Consider the following 23,356-nt stretch of genomic DNA (forward strand, 5'->3'; position numbering starts at 1 on the left):
GCCCAAAAGCAGGCTGAGACAGCTCAAAGCTGGCTTGGGGAAGAGAGTGAGTGAGACCTGGCCCCAGACAGGAATCGTGATGGAGCAGGAGCTGGGCCACTGACCAGGCTGTGGAGACCCTTGAGGGCATCTGAGCCAAGGAAAGCTGTGGCAACTTCAGCTGTAACCTAGGCAACGATTGGAACCAGGTTTCCAATTAGACAAGAGGTCTGGGCTGTGTGTTATTGGTCAATATTGGGAATTAGGCCCAGGTAGGCATCCTTTGAGAGCTGTATCTATGAGTGTCGGGATCCTCCCAGCCCCTGGCCTGGGTATGTGGTGGATCCAAGCCCAGGCAGGAGGTTGGGCCCCACGTACCAGAGCAGTGGAGCTCTCAGTTTGAGTTGGGCATGAAGGCAGGATTCCTAGAAGTGGATGGAATCACCTGTTAGGCACTCAAGGACTTACAAACCAAAAGAGGAGCTTATTCCTATGATCTAGACTCGAGGCCAAATGTAGTGGTGGAGGGGGAGTTTTGGAGTAGAAAATGCTCAGAAAGGGAAGCGCTGTAACTCAACGCCAAGGGAGCGGGGAGGTCTCACTGTCCTCTGGAAGCATCCTCGGGAATATTTGGGAAGCAACATGACACTGGCGTTTAACACCTGTGACTACGCGATGGGTGTCAGGTCTGGGAGACTGGATTAACTCTACCCAACCAGAGGGTGAGAACGAGACGCTTCACATGTTGAAAGAATTTCCGTCTCAACCTACTAGAAAGATGAGAGAACAAAACGCTAGATCCAGCTGGGAAAAGCAGAGACAAGAAGTCTGGAGCTAACCAAGATAAAGAAAAAATTGTTGGCACCTGTTATGAAACAGGTGGTGGAGGGGGAGTTTTGGAGTAGAAAATGCTTAAGGGCATTTTCTATTTGTGAAATGGCATAAACTATTTGTGAAATGTAAGACGAAGTATGAAAACTAGAGGGCTCAGCTTCTAAGACTCAGAATCTGGTCCACAGCTGCTTAATGAAAGCCACAAAGCAGGCTCCCGCTTACACATCCATCAAGGCAGTGCCCTTTGCTGGTTTTCTTTAGTTTCAGTCTGAACCATGTTCTCCAGGGAATGGATGGGAGTCTTCTGAAAATTAAGTAAATAATATTAAGTCTCATGACCAAGCATTTTCTGTGCGCCATACTCTGCTAAGGCCTTCACAGACATTAACTCATCCATCTTCCTGACAACTCTATGGAACAGATTCTTCCATCCTTGTCCAATAAATGTGGAAACAGAGTCTCAGAGAGGTTAATTAACATGACCAAGGTCACACAGCTTGTAAGTAGCAGAGTAGAGATGTGAATCCAAAGTCCTGGCTCTCGAGCATAACACTATGGAGCACACAATTAAACCATTTTAAGGCAGAGTTGATATGTTGGGAAGTTGTGAAGACCAATATGGAGCCTTGGTTAACCTAACTATATAGAAATGTGAATCTCCGGTGGTCCCTGAGAAGGAAGTATCTTTATGTGGGCCGGATTTTACAGACTGAGAGGCCACCGGCCCTTTCAATAAATGGTCCTTAATTTGCTGGAATCTTTCTTTTCCTGTCACCAGTCAGTAGGAAAGAGTTCACATATATTCTGTATCTTTTTAAAAGGGAGAGTGTTTCCAAACATTACTTCTAAGATGGTTCGGTAGATTCCATTACCCCCACCCACCCTCCAAACAGTGCGGATCTAGAATAAATACCTCTTCTCCCATATGTATAACTTGGAAATATAGATGTTCAATGTAAATGCCTAGTGACAGAGAAGAGGAACTTCCTAAAAATAATGATAAAGAGGTTATGAAACTACTATTAACATCACTGAAATATTAACTGACGGGATTAGGGAGCAATCAGATTTAAAGAAGTAAAACAATTTTGGTTTCTGTGTTCTGTCAAATTTAGAGACTCTTCTAATCTTTGATTACAATTTGGATTAAATCATTTTAATGAAATTATGTAAATCCTTGGGGCCGGCCCCATGGCATAGTGGTTAAGTTCGGCACGTTCTACTTCGACGGCCCTAGTTCACAGGTTTGGATACCAGGTGCGGGCCCTACACCACTCGTAAGCCGCGCTGTGGTAGCGATCCATTTATAAAAAAAGTAGAGGAAGATTGTCACAGATGTTAGTTCAGGGCTAATCTTCCTCAGCAAAATAAATAAATAAATAAATAAATAAATCCAGTATGGTTCTGTTTCACTAGCTTTTTTTTTTTTAATTAGAATTAGTAAAAAATAATGTTTGATTTCAGCAAATTAGTATGTTTCTCTCTAGTTTTGGGGTAACAGTTTAGCTCAAGTAGAAAATACTATCTTTATCAGTCCCCTTGCTTGTAGAATATATCTGAAACCACATTAAATTAGAGACCAACTCTATCTTAATTGAAAGTCAGACTACAAAGGCCAAGTTCAAAAGCTTACTTTCATGCTCCAAAACCCAGAATGAGGGCTCATTAATAAGAAGGGATGACCACAATGTCTCCCTGGGGCCCCTCAAGGAAACAAACTCACTAAAAGGTAAGGTCAATTGCATTTATCTGGGTTATCATTAATAACAATGTCATCCTTCTTATTCTAAAAATTTGTTTTCTAATTCATTTTGAATCAATTTTCTTACCTATTTTCCACTGAAGGCAAGAATTTCCTCCCTTTTCTAAACACTGTTAATAGAAATTACAAAATTGACTATGATAACCTGAACGTTCACTGAGAAAGAGACATTAAATCGAATACATAATATTTAGCCAAAAACCACCATAGAGATGAATACCAAATACTAACATCTTTAAATATGAGGACATTTATAGGTCTTGGATATATAAAATTGGAAAGAGTTTTTATAATTCTACTCAGTAGATTTTGAGAGTTTTCTCCACTGACTCATCCACCTGTCTATGGAGAAAGACAGGGTGGCAATGAGTTTGTATTATTTAATTTTCATTTCTGAGTAGGTAGGGAAGATGAAAGCTCCTTAACACATGACAACTGGCCTCGGGTGTCAGAAAAATTAGATTCACTTTGTGAGGGGAAAAAGAGTAATACACCAGAAAAATGACTATTCGGTTAAATAATTTTTTAAGGATGAGATAACAGGAAAGGTGAGGAAAATTAGAAGGAATTAAAGCAAGATGCCCATAGGCATCTATTGAGAAAGGAAAATTCCAAATGTGAGGAAGAAGAAAAAAAGAATGCTTACCTGTCTGATTTTGGCAGGGAACAGGAGAGAAAGAAATATCATCCACGGCCACATACCCTCCTTTGGGACCATTGAAAGCAACTTCAAAAATAACCTAGAGGAAAATGACATATTGTTACAGGTTTACATGTTTCCTGTTAGGCTTATGTGCTCTTAAGCGTGATTTAAAATGATGTGTCAATCAAGCCAGGTGAGGCCAAGTTATAAGTACGGAAGGAATCATGTTCTTAAATACAGGAGTTTGGGCAGCTCCCTCCTCAACCCTTCGTCTCTTAGGGAGAGGGGATACTAAGCCCTAAGTTGTATTTTATTGGTGAACGTTTTCCCCTCCCTTGAGTGTCACCTAAAGTACCTATGTCACTTTCTGACAGAACTACAGAATTGACAGTTTGCCTGATGAACTTCAATTAAAGAGACAACAGGCTACTTGCAGAAAGCAGGCTAGGTTCTTCCCTGCCCTTCAAAGAGAACTAAGCCCCTCTGAGGCCCTTTCCCTTCTTACACATGGAATTCTATTTGAGGGTCCTGGACAAAGATGCAGCAATCAGAGATGATTACCCTGATGGCCAAGGCAAAATCAGGCCCAGCAAGTCTATGCATGGATGTTAGGATTTCAGCAAGTCCAGGCATGTGCAAGTGGTTAGAAAGAACATGGGGTTCATGAGTTCAACTCCATTCGTTTTGCTCTCTTCTTTGCCAACTTTAACTCCGATTTCAATCAACACCTTCTGCCTGTGACCATGGGGATCAGGTGTGCTGGGCACAGTATTCAGCTGTGATGGGGAAACCACCCAAGTATGCAGTCCACTCTTGTGAATTGATAACATGAGAAGATACAGTGTTGAGTAGGGGTTGAAACAGATGCCTACAAGGGCCAGGCAGGCAATGCAAATGCATGACGTGGGCTTGGTATGACACAGCAGGACAGGGTGCGGACTGTGGTGAAATGGAGAACGAGAGCCCTGTGTAAACGGAGCAGCTACTGCTCAGCTTTGTCAATTGCTCACATGTGAGATTTCAGGCCTAATATGTCTGGATCTACCAAACTGTCAAGAAAACCTGGATCCCTAGATTTTTATTTGAAATCTTTAGATTTTTCAATGTTGGCAATTAATTTAAAAATTAAAACAAAGAAACAAAAAACCAAACACCGTTAGAGCAGCCAGGCAAGTCATTGTGGGCTAGCTTTGACCCACAGGCTTCTAGTTTTCAATCTCTTCTGAAGAGAAGGGTGTCTTGGAGGCAGACAGACCAGAGTTCAAATCTCATTTGCATCACTTACAAAAGCTAGGAGACCTTGGGTACATTGCTAAACCTCTCAAGGCCTCACTTTTCTTATTTATAAAATAGGCATAATAACACTTACCTTGCAGGACTGATGAGCAGATTAAATGAGATAATGTACATAAAGATCCCAGCCTGGAGTCAGGTGTGTAATGAGCTTTGAACTAAATTCATGCCTCTGTCTGCAGGTTGACCCAGTCTTGAACTCATACTCAGATTTGAGCCCAGTTAGCCACTAATCAGCTCAAGCAAGCCCCTTTTCTCTTCCAGGTCTCAATTTCTCCATTTTTGAAAAAAAGAGTTTGGTTTCTAAGGTCCCTTTCAGCTTAACAACAATGGTCCTACAGAGACCTGGTGCCTGGACTGTGCAAAATCCAGGAGCGGCCCTGGAAGTTTGTTTCTGGCAAGGTGGGAAGGGCTGAGAACAAAGGGAACAGATGTGGACAAGCGAGAGAGAGCAAATTAAGTTTACCAACTTAACACAGATTCATGACATTCAGTTCTCCGGGTGCCAGCTGATAAAGTGAATGACGGCACTTGATCTTACCCAGCAGGTCGAATAAGAATGTTATTTCTGATTAGAATATGCTACTATCCCAACATGCTAATCACAGCCCACGTGCCGCTCTCCTGTTCAGAAAGAGGGTCTCAAATGCTTGTTTTCCTTTTCAAAATTCATTTGAGAATACGGTGACATTAAATTCACTGATTTCTGCAGGATACGTTCTTTTTCCTGGCAATTACCAAGAGCAAATACGGCATAATGAGTTCAGACTCAGCAAAATCGTGCACATGTGAATCAAGAGGACAGATATTGAAGTTTAGTAGTGCCCAGAATGATAACATTTCAACCATTGGTTTAAAAAAAATCAGCAACGTCTCACTCATACAAATGTTGCCCAAGGAGTTGATGGTTAGATGGAAGGAGTTTGGAAAGAAAACACTGTCAATGTGTGTGACTCATTTGACTTTAATAGCAGGAAAAATATCTGAAGCAATATGTGCATTTCTTTTCCTCCTTGTAACCCAAACTCACAGGAAATTTTCCACTGGGCTGCAAGAACACGCTGAGACCTGGTCAGACTTGGGGAGAGGAAATAGCACACATCGTGCAAAAGGCATTGTCCTTTCTCTGGGGCTGACGGGGGGCGATAGAGGGGGATCGGAAGGGGGTGAGGGGCGTGGCAGGCACGCCATCAGCAGGCAGAACGTGGCAGAAACCAAGACCCAACCCCAACATTCCTCGGAGCTCCACATCAGGCGAGCAGATGGTGCCACCGAAAAGCATCCAGAGGATAATCTGCTCCTTCTGCACTTTAAAGGCAACCAGGGAAAATAGTGCAAAGTGAAAAGTAGGAGATCTCAATAATTTGTGATAACTAAAACTCTACTTAAAGCTCCAAATCTGCAGCCACAATGTTGTGCTCCCTGATTCTGGGGGTCCCACAGGGTCCTCAGACAGAGCAGGGCCTCCTCCTTCAGCGTGAGGTCCGATTTTAGTCCAAGAACCAAGTGTCCTGGCACTCACCAGCTGTGTGACCTAGAAAACAATGTCAACCTTCTTGGACTCTCCGCTTTCTCCTTTCTCGTCTGTAATATGCAGATAGTTTTATCTACTTTGTTGGATTGTTGTTAAGCACTGGATTACATACATAGATACAGATATGTATTAATATATGTGCTTAGAGAAAAGGTCTTCAAGATAAACACCCAAATGTTAGTAGGGCTCATCTTTGCAGGGTTGGCCGAGGGTGTTTTAGTTTGTTTTGCTTCCTCGAATTTTTTAATTCCTCTGCATTGTTCATTTATCACTCATGTAACTATAAAAAGTTTTAAAACTAAGGCACCAAGGCTTGTTTCAAATTAGGGCCACAATTGTAAGTTTATTTCTGATTTTTATAACATTATTTATCCTGTAAAAGAGAAAAGAAGAAAATAAGCCTTTTTTTTTTTTTTAATCTAGTAAGACTATTCCTTCAAGTAAGAGAAACCTTTGTCACTGCTCTCAGCAATGACAGGTCAAGAGGGAGTTTCTTTTTACCCCTTAAAGGGGCACATATGTATGATGATGGATGGCAACTAGACTTATGGTGGTGAACACGATGTAGTCTATACAGAAGTCGCAATATAATGATGTACACCTGAAATTTATATAATGTTATGAACCAATGTGACCTCAATAAAATAAATAAAATTAAAAATTTTAAAAAGAAAAATTCAAAAAAAGAGTGAGTTTCACTTCGAAGGCACTGATCTCCTCTTTTGAACTCACCATGACCACAGTGCAAAGTTCAGAGGGAGAGTGTGTGGAAGAAATCCAGTTGGTTGACTGGCTTTTCCATATTTGTGCTTATAAGAAACACTCTTTTTAGAAAATGAAGGCAGCAAAGGAGGAAGGCAGAAGGGAATACAGAGGAAGGGAGAGAAATGGAGGGGGCCAAGGAAGGGAACAGAAAGATAAAGATTGAGACACAGCAGAAAAGACTGTTGAGTCTCCTGATCTCCATGCCTGTGTGTGCACGGCATCCCTGCAGAGCGGCCAGGTTGGGGGGGCACCTGGCACACCTACCTCCATGGGGTACGGAGCACTGAACTCCACCTCAGCGAGGTTCCAGGCAGCACTCCCTGAACGGCCTCTTTTCCAGATCTCTTCATAAAGGCCGGCCGCATCCCGAGTATAAACGGAGAAGATACTGTCATTCTCCTGCAGGAGCTGGTAATAAAACGACAGGCAGCCGGACATAGGGGCCGTGGTCATCGGGGAGATGAGCTGGGCCACCTCCTGGAAGTGCTTGACGTAAACCGAGTCCACGTACATGTAGTGTCCTGAAAATTACACAGCATAAGACAGGCGGTGGGATTTTCAGATGAAATGGTGTGATTCCGGGATTCACTTCAAAATAACCCAGTGGCTAGGTGGAGGGGAAGCGAATGAGTTATGGATGAAAGAAGTGTGGCTGTGGGTTGATGAATGTCCCAGCTGGGAGGTAAATACATGGAGTTCATTGTGCTCTGCTAAATACAAGATAAGAACCATCCTTTTCCTTTTCCTTGCTTTTGACTGAAGTAAAACATACATATGGAGAGGTAGACGTATAATTTGTAAAGTGCTTGAATTTTCACAAGCTGAACACAGCTGTGGGAAGAAACAGAACATCACCCCAGAAGCCCTCCTCCTCTGAGTCTTCTTTGAGTTATAGGGTTTCTAGGAGCATACCAAGCATACCATCTGTTCTTCAAAGAGCATAGAGAGACCCTCCTGTACATCTTTACAATATACACAAAATGTCACTATGTATTCTTGGAGTGAAACAAAGATTTTGAATTCAAACTAGAGGACAAGTTGTACCTCTTTAATAGAAAGAACTGAGTTTGAATTCTGTTCTACCTTTTACTAGCCCTGTGACCTTGAGCAAGTTACTGATTATCTCTGGGCTTCAATTTCCTGATCTCTAGAATGAGTATCAAATACTTCTAATAGGATTGATGTAAGTATTAAATGAGATTATGTATGTGAAGTGTTTAGTATGCGCCCAGCACACTGTAATCGCCTAACATAATTATAATGAAATAAAGTAATGCCATTAATGGTTCTAGTACTATGCTTTCCCCAATGTCTGTTTTGTATAAAGGGTAGCTATTATTATTAGAAATTTGGTCTGAATTTATTTAAGCTGCAATGACAGATGAGTGCTATCCAATGTAGCTTTGATAGAATGGCCTTTCTATTTACAAGCTCAAAACAATTACAGCTTAATATCTTTGTCTTTATGACATGGTGCCTGGTTAGTAATAACTCTTATTATCCTCGGCAAAATAGCAGTAAGGATATTAGGATGAATATAGGCATTCACACGGTTTGCACCTAGCACACCAGTATGTGGTAGGCCTTCAACAAATGGTTATTCAAAGCACAAATATGGTCTCAAAAAGGTCCTCACCTCAACAGGGCAGAGGGGAAAGATGGACAAATCAAAGCTTACTTTCTCCCGGCAGCAAACTGTTCAACCTCCTGAATAATCTCCCTTGCTTAAATATAATTTCTCTGATCATCTCACCAAGTCATGCAACTGTGAATAAATAGCGATCACGAGCTCAGAAGATCAGAGGAGCCAGGCAGATCAAGTATATGATTGAAGTGGAGTGGGTCAGGGAGAAAACAGAGTGAGGAATTAGTTGCCAACATTTGAAATCATATTTCACCAGCAACGAGAAACAGAAACTAAGCTTCTCTGGAAAAATCAGAAAATCTGATAGCGCTAGGCCCATATTCCTGTGTTGCAACAAACAGCTGATGGTAAAGAGTGGCGGCCCCTTGCGTGGGCCTGTATTCTCCATCCCATCTCTGAGAGCCCATCCCTCTCCTCCCAGCTGATGTCCTGACATCCCACCCCAGGGCGGTAGGCCTTTCCCACTGAAACTCAAAATCCAGATTTTTCACAGTAAATCTATCCATTTTAAAATGATACCCCGTGTATTAATTTGCTAGGGTTGCTGTAACAAAGTACCACAAGCTGGGTGGCTTAAACAACAGAAATTTATTATTTCACAGTTCAGGAGGCCAGAAGTCTGAGATCAAGGTATTGGAAGGATTTGACTCCTTCCGAGGGCTGTGAAGGAGAATCTGCTCTATGCCTCTCTCCTAGCTTCTGGTGGTTTGCTGGCAGTCTTTGCTTTCCTTGGCTAGCACATCTCTGCCTTCATGTTCACATGGCATTCTCCCTTTGTGTATGTCTCTCTGTGTCCAAATTTCCCCTTTTTATAAAGACACCAGTCATATTGGATTAGGGGTCCACCCTACTTCAGTATGACATCTTAACTAATTACATCTGCAACAACCCTATTTCCAAATAAGGTCACATTCTGAAGTACTGAGGATTAGTACTTCAACATACGAATTTTGAGGAAATACAATTCAACCCATTACACCCCTACCACAATTTTTTAAACTTTGTGTGTGCCAAATAAACATATCTGCAGGCTGGAAGCAGCTGATGGGCTCCCACTTGGCTGCCTCTGGGGAAGTTTTTAAAGGAAGAATCAGAATGTCAGACTGAACAGAATCAGAGAACTTCTGAGATGGAAGGAAGGCCACGACTCCCCATCCTAAGCCCAATGCCCTCCACAGCACTGGGTAGCCAGCCAGCGTCTACTAGGACACTTCACTAATGGGGAACACATGTGGCCAGTTAGCCCCTGTAACACACCTTCACTCACTGAGAACTCATCTGAGTATCAAAGGCAGAGACGAAGTGTTAATGCGCTTTGTAATATGCCTTACCAATGAAACAGAACCCCTTTCCAAGACATGCCACTGGGGGACATGGGTGGAGGAGAGCTATAATACTTTGTTTCCTTGATCCTTCATTGTGGGGGCCATGAGGTGGGCTGCCGACATCTCCTTCAAGTTAACCTGCTGCAGGGACCATAGCTGACTGACAGCCTCCAGCTGCCTCACCTTTGGATCCACAGCAACACGTGTGCCAAGGCCACATCACACTGGGCTGTCCTCAGCCTATGACCAAGCATAGCAGGAGTACCAGAGCAGGGCCATTCCACCTGACCTGGGGCTCTTCAGCATGTCCCCATCAGCCTGGCCTCTCTCTTTCACAGGTGTCAGCCTTCCATCCTGTGCTGAAGGCTCTCCCCACCCAGGGCCACATTATGACTTTGGTTGGCCCTAGGCACTTAGGCTGCTGTGGGCCCCTTCCTCCATACAAAATATTAAAAATGATATTTTATGACTGCATTGGTATGAAGATGACTATAATCTAGGATGAATGTATTATATTTGTTGTTATTACATTCATTTTTTTCAAGATTAAAATAAAATTAAAACATTCTTGTGGATCCCTAAAAATGTTGAGGCTCCTAGGCACTGTGACTGCCATGCCTAATGGATACATTGACCCTGGCCTAGCTCCTTCAGCTTCCTCCCCCTTTATCCTTCACAGCCATTTCCCCCAATAAACCTCTTTCCCACCTAAGCCCAGCTTAGTGTCTGCTTCTTGGAAGACCCAAACGCACACGGCCATGAAGAGAGAAATCATTCTACCCAGGGTGAGAAGCATCTCCAGAGGCTCTAGGAGACTCTCAGTGAATCTCGGGGACACCACACAAATCCACTTGAAACTATTCATTGTACTTCCGCAGTGCACGATAACTGTGCTTAGAGCTATGTCTCATACTCTGCCCCACTACACATTCAACTTCCTCACAGCTGACAAATATCTGATAGTCCTCTTTAAAGGCTAGTTACTCACCTGCTGTGTGGATAATATTGTAATCCCTGAATTGGCAGTTAAAGTGCCTCATAAACAACTCATGTACAACACACTAGGGCAAGAGAGCCACAGTCACATTTCTGATCCAAAAAAACCCCTCCAGCAAACACAATGTGACCTGCTCAAAGTGAGTCAGAGAGACTGCTGGGAATAAGACCAGGACTGCTGACACCAAGTCTCATGCGGAACCACCAGACTAGACCACATTCTGTCGCCTCCTCTTTTCCTCTCCATCTCATTTGTTGCCAAAGTTGGGTACTATTTACTGACAATCTGAGTAAGGCTGTTTCTCACTGGGAAACAAAAGGTGGCTCATCATAAGTTCATCATCTCAGCTGAAGGGGTGGGGATGATTCAGAAATCACCAGGTGTCGGCTCCAAGAGGCCAGGCTGGAGGCTTGACAACCAGCCCAGGCTGAATGTGTGTCATCGCATATAACATGCTCTGAGGGAGAGAAGCAAATGGTTGGGTGGGTGCAGACACCATTTTGTGTACCTTGCCAAGGGAAACTAAGAAGGTAGCCTGGAGTTCTTGAGAAATTATGCCTAGTGTCTGGTATTATAAGAATTTTCCTGCCCAGTTCAATGAGGCCCACCCTCCTATCTGGTCCAGGGTTCTAGAGCCTCCAGAATCTGGGAGAAGAAATTTTTATCAGATCTTTTAAGTTTGAGTAGGATGAAACTAGGTATAGATGGACCCTAGGTGGACAGGATCCTATAATCAACCAAGTCACTGGGGATCCTGCAGGCCACCAAGACTTTTAAGTATTAAAACTTTAACGAGAAATGAAAGAGTCTATGAAGGGGGCAATGGGTTCCCCATAAGATGAAAAATTGAGACGTCTATTGCCACTCCTCTAAAGTCTGTGCTACTTTGCCGTACTCAGATCAGGAGCCAGTCTATTTTTCCCTAATTCTGGATTTTACACTAAAAGCCTACAGTTTCTAAGGAAAACACCAATTTCCAATTCTGTTGAAAGATCAAAACTCTCAGTGACGCCAGCTAAGCTCGGGCCCCTTCTGGGATAAACCGGCAGGGACAGCACATGGACACTTGCTTCTGAAGAGGACTTGCTCCTTTCTTGCAGCAGCCCTCTGAATTGGCTCAACTTTTCATGTGGAACCAGCGGCCCCGGGAGCTAGCCATTTTCCCTTGGATCAGGAAAAGAACTCTGAGGGTAGTTCCTGAACTTTTATTTTCAGTCTGGCTAACCAGCATTCCACAAAGATTGCCCTTGGCTTGGCCGCGATGCCAAAGGCGTCCTCTGACTCAGCTGTGATTCGGCCCCGTTGGCCACATTTGTGCTCCAGTTGCGACGTCTGCATCTGTGTCATGGTTGTCTGGACAAGCTGTCTCCCGGGTAAGGGGGAAAGCTTGGTCTGAAGAAACGTATGCCAGCTGGAAACACCCACTGGTCTGCTGCCATTGTGAGGAGACCGCACCCCAGGACAGAAAGTTATCGTGCCTGCTCTCCCAGTCTACGAATCCAACAGTTATCTTCATGACACTTTAGTTCTATGGGTTTGGGTGAATTTTACTATAATAGAGTCAGACTCTAGTCTTTTTATATAGCTTTCTGGGATGACATCAAGGTAGATGAACGTGAAGTCTCTGCTAAGACCTCAGTGCCAAGAACAACGAAGGACAAGTACCCCTATTTTCTAAAGAGCAGTGCCAGACCACCAATGTAGAATATGCTCCATTGTGGCCGACCTGGCTCCTACGCCAGTTCCACCAGATTCAGCCCATCTCTCCCCTCCAGCCTGTATACAGGACAAGGCCAGAGAGGGACCAGAGAGATTGGAGACAGAGTTTCTTTGAAGAGAGTTGTCATGGAGCTGCCCTGCCTTGTGTTTCCTTTCGACCTCCCAAGGGAAAGGGAGGAGATGCTTCCCATTTCTTACCTTGATCCAAGGAAAGGCACTTCAGGCAACCACCTCAGTGGAGGCGGGAAACTGCCATCTAATCTCATCCCTATCCAAGCTTCCAGAATTCCTGGGTTCTGCAACCGCCCTAGGCCTTGAGAGGAGGGTGGTCAGAGTTACGGGGAGAACTTGATTGGTGATAACTGGATTTTGCGGGGTACAGAGGCTGGTGCCTGACTCTTAACTGCATTTATCTAAAGGCAAGATGGCTGTAGGGACCTGTGGGGGCAGAGTGGAAAGAAAGGATTTTGTTTCAAGTGAGCTACACTTCTCGAGTTTGATGGAGCAAAAATTGGAGTTTTCCCTTAGGCTAAGCAGACAACGCAGAAGGTAGCTGGGCTGGCGTGCCTTGAAGGGACTCTTCTCAAGTGGACTGCATACAGGGCGGTAACTCCAACAGAAAGGGGCTGGCGGGGTGCACTATTACCTCTAAGCACTAACGGGGATTCGCAGGTGGCCGGCCAGAGAGTGCATCATCCCTGGCTGGGAATAGTGGAGTGGATGCCCCCCGGGGCTGTGTGAGAAACGGCCAGCAGTTGGCCACATGCAGTATGAAGGGCATCAACTCCAGCTTAAACAGCACTCGTCACATAAAACCTTTTTTCCCGCAGCCGGCCGGTGGCGCAGCGGTTAAGTGTGCGTGCTCCGCTTCGGCGGCCGGCGGCCGGGGTTCGCAGGTTCAGGTCCCACGCATGCACCGACGCACCACTTGTCAAGCCATGCTGTGGCGGCCTCCCATATAAAGGAGAGGAAGATGGGCACGGATATTAGCCCAGGGCCAATCTTCCTCAGGAAAAAGAGGAGGATTGGCATCGGATGTTAGCTCAGGGATAGTCTTCCTCACGAAAAAACAAAAAACACCTTTTTTCCCCTTCCCTTCCCTTCCCTTCCCTTTCTGTTCCACCCCTTTCAAACCTACCCCAATCCTGGAGGAGCCAGAAGCAGCACAGTGAGGGAGGGAAGAGGGGGAGAAGAGCCAGGGGAAGAAGTCTGAGAAACAAAGCACAAAGCCCTCTCTCCACTGCCGCTCTGTGCTCAGGGCTGAGGGAAGATTTGAATTGGATGAGATGTTGGAGTTTTGACTTGACTGAACTTAATCTTTGAAAAGGACGCTGTTAGTTAATATCTGAAAGTGACTGGAAAGGACAGAGAAAGGAGACTCAGCAGAGCTTGCACAAAGACAATGGTAAGAAAATGAATAAAGCTGCTTCCCTACTGAGGACTCTGCAATGAACCAAATGGATCAATGCAGAGACCGAATGAATAGTTGCTGTTAAGACGATGCTTGAGCTCAATCCGAACGGAAATGAGAAGAAGAGTGTCATGAGTTATGGAAAGACGATTCATTTATGTCATGGTCTTTGATGGAATAAAATAATTCTAAACCTATTTTAGGCTTTGAAACCTTGTTCAGGTGCTTCTAGAGCAGCAGCATAAGCAGATGTGACTTAAAAAATCTCAGCAAAGAAGTAGATTTCCCTCATTATTTATCCAGCAATTATCTTCCTTTTGCTCAGGCGGGTAGGAAATGGTAATGATCTGAGCTGTCAGTCGGTTATCTCCTGAAAGATTTGGTTTCACTTCATAAAATATTAACAAAGAAAAAAAATCCATATGTGATGAATCAGAATTGAATACAAAAAAGCAAGATAATACCGCATCCCCCCAGTATTCCAAAGACGCCCCATCACAATTCTCACTGTGTTATTTTAGCCATTTCCATCATTAGGCAAGAATGTGGATACAAATAAAATGGAAACAGATTCATAGATACAGAAAAGGAACTGGTGGTTGCCAGAGGGGAGGGAGTGGGGGTGGGCAAAATAGGTGAAGGAGATTAAGAGGTCTAAACTTCCAGTCATAAAATAAATGTCACGGGATGTAATGTACAGCATAGGTAATATAGTCAACAATATTATAATAACTGTATGGTGACAGATGTAACTAGACTTATCGTGGTGATCATTTCATAATATACATAAATATCGAATCACTATGATGTACACCTGAAACTAATATGATATTGTACGTCAATTATACTTCCAGTAAAAAATAATTTGGAGACATAGTGCTCATTTGAAAAATCCACCTCATTGCTTGGGGCTAAGTGTTAAAAACACACAGCCAGGGCCGGCCCCGTGGTTTAGCAGTGAAGTGCGCGCGCTCCACTACTGGCGGCCCGGGTTCAGACCCTGGGCGCACACCGACGCACTGCTTCTCCGGCCATGCTGAGGCTGCGTCCCACATACAGCAACTAGAAGGATGCGCAACTATGACATACGGCTATCTGCTGGGGCTTTGGGGGAAAAATAAATAAATAAAATTATAAAAAAAAAAAAAACACACAGCCAAATGAAGGAAAACTCATATCCACATCATATTTTTCAGATATTATATTCACTGTTCCCTTTTCTACAATGCAAGGGCCAGGGTCCTCCTGGGAAGACCTTTCAGGCTCTCTGCAGCTCTGAAGCTTCTGAGCAGGCAGCCCGCTTCCCTCACCCCTGCTGTTCGCTTCTCCAGTTTTTACCTGAAAGCAAAGTCAGAAGCTGCTTCCAGGAAATGAATGAACATGAGACGCGTTTATAGAGAGCCAAATCTGCTGCTGCAGGCAGACATCTGAACATTTAAACTTTACTTTGCCACTCAAATTGATAGAGCTCAGGGAAAATCAATATACCCAATAGAAGGCAAAGGTAATAAGAAAGGCAACCCCTCTCCTATTTAGAGGATTGGAGGGTTTTTTTCCAAAAGTGATCCTGGTCCAACCTTTGAGTCATATGGGCAGAGAACTTTTCAAGTAAAATATTTTAGAATCTTTAGAACTCATCTTTTTCAGCCCCGTTCTATATAGTGAGACGTCTTACATAGGAGTCCAGGCATGAGAAGTGTGAATGAGCATACGTGTGTGTGTGTGCACGTGTGTGCGCGCATCGGGTGGGGAGGAGAGGGCTGTCCGGCTAATGACGGGGCAAACCAACAGTTCAAAAGTTGAAGAGAAGTTGGAGTGAACTAGCCAAGAGTTGGGCGAACCGAGTGGAATGCAGGCATCCAGGCTCCCTGTTCATCATAAGCAGGAACGTAACCTGGGATCTAGGACCTGCTCTGCCATCATCAGACATGCCGGCATTCTCAGACACTCCTCACCATCAAGTCACTCATCCACTCCCACGCCTACCCACCTTTGCATATACTGTACTTACCTTCTCCTTGCCCATCTGGCCACTCTCCAGTTCTGATATTACTTCCTCTAGAAAGTCTTCCCTGCACCCCAAAACTGAGCTAGTCTTTCACTTTTCAGTGGTCCTGTATAACATATTTATTTCATATCACTATTAGTCTTGCATCACTGTGCATGTTTACATGGCAGTTTGGTATCTGGATAATTTGAAGAATGCCAAAATATACATCAACACAGAACTATATTAAAGGCATTGAGAAGTCCTGAAATAAAGAAATCTGTTTAGCTTTCTTAACTCAGGGTTTCCCCAGTACATTTGACCCCCTATAGCCCATCTTCCTTCATATAAATATTATTATACTCAAGAACTGGTATTCAAGGGAACAGCATTTCGGAAAAGTTGGTTCCTCTGATCTCTTTGAGATCAACAACTACTTGTGTATCACCAGGGTATGCAAGAATGCCTGACATATACAAAGTGCTTATTATGTGTTTGTTGAATGAATGAGTGATCAATGAAGAAGCCTCATTCTGGTGTTTGGGCTCTGACTAGACTGACTATATAATCCTGGGCTTGCTGGAAGGGAGGTCAAAGGTCTCCCTAGATTTCTTCCCTTTAGGCTCAGGCTCAGCTGCCTCTTTAGGCTTCGGTATTGACATCAGGGGACTAAGCAATGCTAGTGGGCAAAGCTGCGTGCCTCTGGGATGTGTTTTAGAATAGCCAAGGAAAAAGAGAAAGGATAGGAAAATGGAGAGGGGGCAAAGGGATAAGGAGAGCAAGCGAGAGAGGAGAGAAGCAAGCGCTTGTGACTAGGGTGACAGCACCCTACCACCATGGCGCCATTACGCCTCTCTTGACCCTTCTGGTCAAGGTATTAGAAAAACCAGGTCCTCTTTTCCTCACCCCTTAGTCCCTTTAGTCCTCCCTTTTTCTTTTTTTCTAATGCCATATGCAATGTGCTTATAAGTACTCAGGAGGGACCCAAAACATTTTGGGAATAGATCTCAATGGGTGGTGAACTAGGAGATTTTGATGTATAGCATTAGGTAAAGAGAGAAGAGTAGAATATTGGAACTAGAAGGCATCTTAGAGATGGAATTCAAATTCCTCATTTGCAAACAGGTCAACGGAGACCCTGAGAAGTTAAGGGATTGCCCAGAGTAATGCAGCGCTCTGATAACTGGGTCTGGAGCACAGCGTTCTGACTCCTAGCCTGGTCCTCTTTCTCTATCCCTTGTTGACACAAATATGGTCAGAATGGTCTGTGGTCACAAATGAGAGTGAGGAAGGACTAGGGTGACGCACCCTTCAAAGGAGGGACTGCACTCAAGTGACATAGTCAAGTGGATGATTTGACAACAGTCCACAGGCAACTAGACTGTTGCCTCTTCCAAGAAATATGGTTCTCCCCAGCCAGCGGGTTCTCGCCATCACTGAAGATGAAAATGATGTACTGAACAAGTAACCATCAGACCACGACATTGGTTACCCAGAGGATCTGACTTGGGAACTACTTTTTAAGTGATTTGGGAAAAGTTCTCTAACACTTCCCCATATTTAAGCTTGTACCTCTGTGATAATGACACCAAGGATTATTGCAATTTTAATGCATTCTTTCAAGATTCTCTTTCAAGTTTCTCTCTACTCCTTGAACTAGATTCCTAAGATATGGCAGGAAAACAAACTCAAAATTAGCCTACTTCAATAAATTAAGAAAAAGTCACCTGATTTTTCTTTTTTGAAACCCCAGGAGATTGTTAGTATCTTTATTCATGTAAACAAAAGTCAAGAGGTGGTGACGTTTTATTGTTTTGAGTTAACCCAATTGTCTTTTAAAATACGCAGATTCATGGATTAATCTGTCACGACTGGTTATCATTCACTCTATCCATAACACTCATTTATAGTGTGGTTCCTACAGCGGCCACAGTGGAGATGGGCTGTGTGTCTTTAGGGCCAAAACATGGATATACATGAGGAAACTTCAATTTTTTGTCATTTCCAAAATTGCTAAACCTTCCTTCCTTTTAAAAGAAGGAAGTGAAAATGTTTTGTCTTTTTCTAAGCTCAGTTCCTTATGTAAGTGAGCCAAGATGTATCTACACAAATGGTTTCTGGAGCATTCTTTTGTTTTCTTGGTCTACCTTGTCCTCGTCTCCCTTCCGTGGAGGCTTTCTCCTCAAAGCTGACTTCTCACTGATAACCTCTCGTCCTCAATTCCCCTGCAGAGAACCAGCCCAGGTGGCCACTAGGGGGCCCTGTTGCACACCACATTCAGGATTAATCATTGGGATGGCTTACCTCACTGCCACTACAGAAGATCTTAAGGACTTATTCCTGTCATTCTATCTATTTTAGTGAAAAATAACCTAGGGTTATCCCGGCCTTGTCTTTAGAAATAAGAGATATTGAACAACAAATAGATAAGAAAGTAAAACATAATATGGAAATGATAAAATACCAAGACTCACAGGTAAAGAAAAGCCTTTAACTGGGTGGCCTTCTCCTTAATGATAGGCTCATGTCTGCAGCCTGTCTCTATCTCATGGCTTACTCTTCCCTAATCTTCCACCAGACTCCTGATCCCTACACCCCCACCCCTCTCCTCCCCTCTCTGTTGACAGAGCCACAGTTAGGTCAGTGTAGGGGGCGGGAGGAGATGGCAGAAGCAGTTATCTTGGAAAAGGACTCCATTTGTCCCGAGCTTACCCAGTTCACTCCTGAAGGTGTGATCCTGTGGGAGAACGGAGTGGGAGTTCCGAATACTTCCTCCTCCGACAAACCAGTTCACGTTGGGGTTCCAGCGGTTCACAAAGCCACAGAGATGATTTTCTTCAAAGTCACATTCTGGCAGAAGAGAAATAAAAACACACTTCATGGTCACACCGGGGTACACTCATACTCACTGCATGTGAGTATGTGAGCAAGTCTGCTCTTAGATATTCAGTTATGTTTCTGGCTCCCTTTGACCAGCGTAACCTTTTTACGGGCACCCCTGGACAACACTGGTCAGGAAGAGAGATCCTGTAACGAATAGAGATTGTGACTCCTCACTGCTTTTTGGATTGTGGCCCTTCCACCAGCCATCTCTGTTTCAAAGCACTATTTAAGGCTATGCTCTTAGCTCCAGAAACTTTATCCACCACCCTTCTGGTAGCCCATTCTTCCATCTTCTTCTCTCCTGACAGACAAGACACCCAGAGCTAAGGGGCATGCTTCCTAGATGCTAAAATCCTCTGCTTGTCTTATAAACAAGAACCCAGTCAGAATAGGTAGGACAGGCATATGCTGGGCTCTAGGTCTTTCTGCAGCTACTGAGTGGAGAAGAGAGAGAAGACAAAGGCACTCCTCCTCCCCGTTTTAGTAGCGCTGACATGTTTGCACAGATAAACTGTTCCCAGTCAATAGACTCCTTTGGTGGGAACAAGAAACTCACAAGCCAGTGCCTCCATTGACCCCTATAATCACGCAATTAAAAATATGAAGTGTGATTGTGCTGGCCATCTCTCATTGGCCCTTCCAGATCTACTCTATCTTTTTCCACCCTGCTTTGTCCTCCAGAGGTTGACCTGTATGGACTGTATCAATGGGTTCCCCTTCCTTCTGGCTTCCCGTTGGATTCGACCAATGGAAGGAAGGAGGAGGATGAGGTTGGGGGTGTTTACGCCTCGGCTCCCTCCCTGCCGGGTTGCCATGGGTTGCCTGTGTCTCTCTCTTGAGGGCACAGCTCCTGTCAAGAAGCCTTCACCATACAGCTACTGTCTCCAGGTTCTGATAACCCCTCCTCCCTTGCCCATCAGACCTAAAGATGGTGATGGCTCCTGAGTCATCACCGTTACTAGCCCTGGATTACCACACTATCTCTTGCTGGTTTCCTTTATCCTCCACATCTTTGTAGTTCCTTTAGTGAGCTTTCCTCAAATTACTCAGCTTGAATGTACCCTCTGTTTCCACTTTCCTGCCAGCACCCTGGCTGATATAGTTATCAATGTGTTTTTACATTAGCAAGCATTGAAAATTTTTAAGATTTTCATTTGCAACTTTTCCCCTGCAGCATCTGCTAACCAATGCCCAACATTCAGTGCCAAAGGCAGCCACAGAGTAAAATAAAAAGCAAAATATTCCTCAGTGTGCCAGACACTATTCCAAGCACTTTACATGAATTAACTTAATCCTCAAAACAACCCACGAAGTAGGTACTATTGTTAACCTCATTTTACTCAAAGAAGCAGAGAAAGTGCACAGAATGAAAAGAAAGGTGAGAGCATCATCATACAGTTTAACAAGATAAAAGTATTGGCACTCCTTTTGTTTTTTAAACAAACCAGAAGCCATCAAGTAATCTGACAAAAGGAAATTAACATTTTTTGAGTGCCCAGGACTGTACCAATCACCTTCATATCCATGATCTCACTAGTCCTCTTAACAATCCTATGAGAGAAGCATTTTATCCCCATTTTACAGGTCATGAAACAGAGGTTGCCGGGTCCAGTGAGTTGACTGAGCCAGCAGGTGGCATTCCACCAGGCGTGTCTGACTAGCCTGTGGGTTGTCTAAGACCCATGCAGCCACCATGTGGGAGCTACAGGGAGGCTCAAAGAAGGGAGCTTGGGTCTAAACTCACTGTATCTTCAGAAAATGGTCACATTCCCCATCTGTTTTCTTTTGCTTGCGTTAGAGACATCACTGGAAGGTCAAAACAAAGAAGTGAGACTCCAGGAATTAGCAAAGGCTTTTTGTTGTTGTTCAGAATTGTCTTTGACTTTCCTTCCTCTTCCTCTCCACAGCCATTCAGCCTCCAAGTACTGTCAGTGCTGAAAAATCTCTCAAATTTACTGCCTTTTTCCCATTCCACTGCCAATCCCAATTTTAGATCCTCATATGTCCCCTCTGTAAGGTCACAATTGCTCCCTTGGGGTTTTCCTACCTTTTACATATTTTCCTTGTTTCCCAACTCATTTTCCATGTGGCAGCCAGAGTTGTCATCTGAAAACGCAGCTGCAGGCCCCTCTGCTGCTGACTTGACTTGTAGCACCTCCTAACCATGTAATTCTTTAATTCAAGCCCCACAGCCTGGATCCCGACTCCTCCATAACAGACTCCCGTAGCAGCCCTGATTCTCACTTCAAACACCCTACCTCGCCTCTCGCCTTTCCCTGAGCATGCTCTGTGCTTCCTCCCCACTGGGGTCTTCCTACTCTGCACCTCCACTTGACTAACTTCTACTCCTTGAAACTCCAGCTCAAATGCGTCTCCTGAATTTGGTCCTCACTGATTTGCTCTCCTCCTCCCTTCACCTCCAGAGCATGGCTTGCCCTTCTCTGGCAGTATTCATCATAGACCTGTATAGAAATAGCTTCAGTGGTGGACGAGCAGAAGATGAACAACCGCAGGACATGGACTGTCCTCTCCTTACGCCCTCTCAGAAGCTGGCACACAAGAGGCACCCAGCTGACCCTGCTCAAATGGAATCAACTGGTCACAAAGACGGGGGCAAGAGAGGGCAAGACACCAATGGAGTAAAGAGAGTAAGATGACGCCTGCTTTTCTGGCAAATGCTACAAAAAGCTGAGTTCACAGCAAAATGGAAATGATTTTAATTAGAATATGTTGAGGTTAAGGCAGCAACTCAGCTTACAGTTGCTGCATCTACTTTTCTTTCATTAATCCAGTCAATCCAGGCAAACTCTAATGAGCCTTCTTACCCTATAGACAGAGAAACAACATACAACATTCAAGGGAATCTAGCAAAGAATCGGAACTACTACACAGCATGCAGTGTCGTCTATAAAATACTCTGCCTTTAGAGTTGATTCGATTCCCTCTGGCAACAGTCGATTTTAGACAAAGATTCACATTCTGATGCAATGAAAATGAAACCCACTTACCAATACAGTAGCCAGTTGTCATCTTGATTTCAAAGAGGGCAATGCTGGCCGTGTTTCCCTGTCCTAGCACACCTTCTATTAAAATCTGCACAACACATGGGGGAGAAGGGAGTTAGACTTCAAAACACCATGTTTCCTTGGTTCAGTATTTCAGCTACTCGTCAAGAGCTGTTCAGCAATTCAAGGCAAAACGAGATTGTCTCAGCTAATTGCTATTGGATACCAATCTCTTGATGGACTTTATTTAAAAAATGCGTGTGTGTGTGCACATGAACACGTACACTCATGTATGTGTGCGTGTATACAAATATATACATATACACTCAGAACCCTGAGGTGAGCAAGAAGTCCAATAAAAGCTCGGAGTCAGCTGTCTTCGATTGTTATCCCAACCACCACCTTCACCGGTGCTTGTGGAAGCACCAATTGGCTGCAGATGGAGAAGAGAGCTTGTGTCTCTGGGGAAATTCATTCTGAGAATGGTGAGGAACTGAGCACAGAAGTCTCAGGGAGAAAAAAAATCCCTTGAAGGAGGAGGTAGGAAGCAAAATCTGACTAGTGGTTGGAGATCTCCACATGAGATGGAAGAGGCTCATAAATCAACTTGTAGTTTCTATATTGCTGAAAAATCTGAAAATTTTACATAAAGAACACAGAGAAGCATGATAAGTTATGTGGCTGATTTCAAGCACTGTTATGGTTCACATTTGGTCCTGTTTCTGAAAGCGTTTGCTTTTCCTTGTGTGATTTTAGCCCAATATTTTGCAACGATGCTGGTAGATTTAGGGTATGATATATCATTGGGAGGACGTTGTGAAATAGGGAACTCAGACCCTCAATGCTCCTTCCCTCAATCCACCCTACTGCCTGATGGGGAGGGACTACGAGCAGAAAGGGGTTATAAGAGAGTACGGTATTTCAAAACTTTTTGAAGGAGACGGATGGGATAGGAAATTGAATAGGGGATTAGAAATGGAGAAAGTTTTCATGAAGGCCCCATTGTGTTCTCCATGACATATTCTCACCAAAATCACACTTCGTGGACAAGTGAGTCCAGATTCCACCCTCCTTCCCTACTCCAATCCACGTCCAACTGTATCTTACACGTTCTCTACCTTCCTTTTCCAACACTTCTGATAGAACAACTTCCATCTTTGAAAAGGAATCAGAACATGTCCTTTAAGTATTTTTCCTCTTTCAAAATATTTTCATTTTTCCTTTTATTATAGTAGTTTTGTTCAAAATTTGTAGCGAACAAACCACTAGGAAGATAACATAAACACATACCACACACAACTTCAAAAGATGAAATAAAATTACCAGAAATGAGAATGCTCCCTCAAGCCCACTAGAAAATAAATTTCCATTGAAGAGGTTGGTTTGAGCCTCATTTAGATTCTTCCTAAGGTCCCATTTAAACAGACAAGAAAGAAATCTGATAAGAAGTTCTTTTAAGGAATAAACAAAATATTAATTTACATTACTAATATTCTTCTGTGACACATCTCCTATAAAACATTACACCCTAACACAGGAGATAACTAACTTCAATGGCAGAAGTTTTCATAAGA

General features: G+C 43.8%; 1 protein-coding gene across 1 annotated transcript in view; it reads right to left on the reverse strand.

Annotated features, from left to right (window-relative positions):
• MAMDC2 (MAM domain containing 2) overlaps window positions 1-23,356 on the reverse strand; it is a 163,463-nt gene that overhangs the window by 61,909 nt on the left and 78,198 nt on the right. Inside the window, exons 4-7 of the mRNA XM_058565691.1 lie at window positions 21,786-21,870; window positions 18,607-18,744; window positions 7,075-7,331; window positions 3,222-3,315 (exon numbers count right to left, since the gene is read on the reverse strand). Coding sequence (XP_058421674.1) covers window positions 3,222-3,315; window positions 7,075-7,331; window positions 18,607-18,744; window positions 21,786-21,870 — 574 coding nt within the window. The remainder of the gene's footprint in view (window positions 1-3,221; window positions 3,316-7,074; window positions 7,332-18,606; window positions 18,745-21,785; window positions 21,871-23,356) is intronic.

Source organism: Diceros bicornis, chromosome 22 (assembly GCF_020826845.1).
Source record: "Diceros bicornis minor isolate mBicDic1 chromosome 22, mDicBic1.mat.cur, whole genome shotgun sequence".
NCBI classification, from domain to species: Eukaryota; Metazoa; Chordata; class Mammalia; order Perissodactyla; family Rhinocerotidae; genus Diceros; species Diceros bicornis.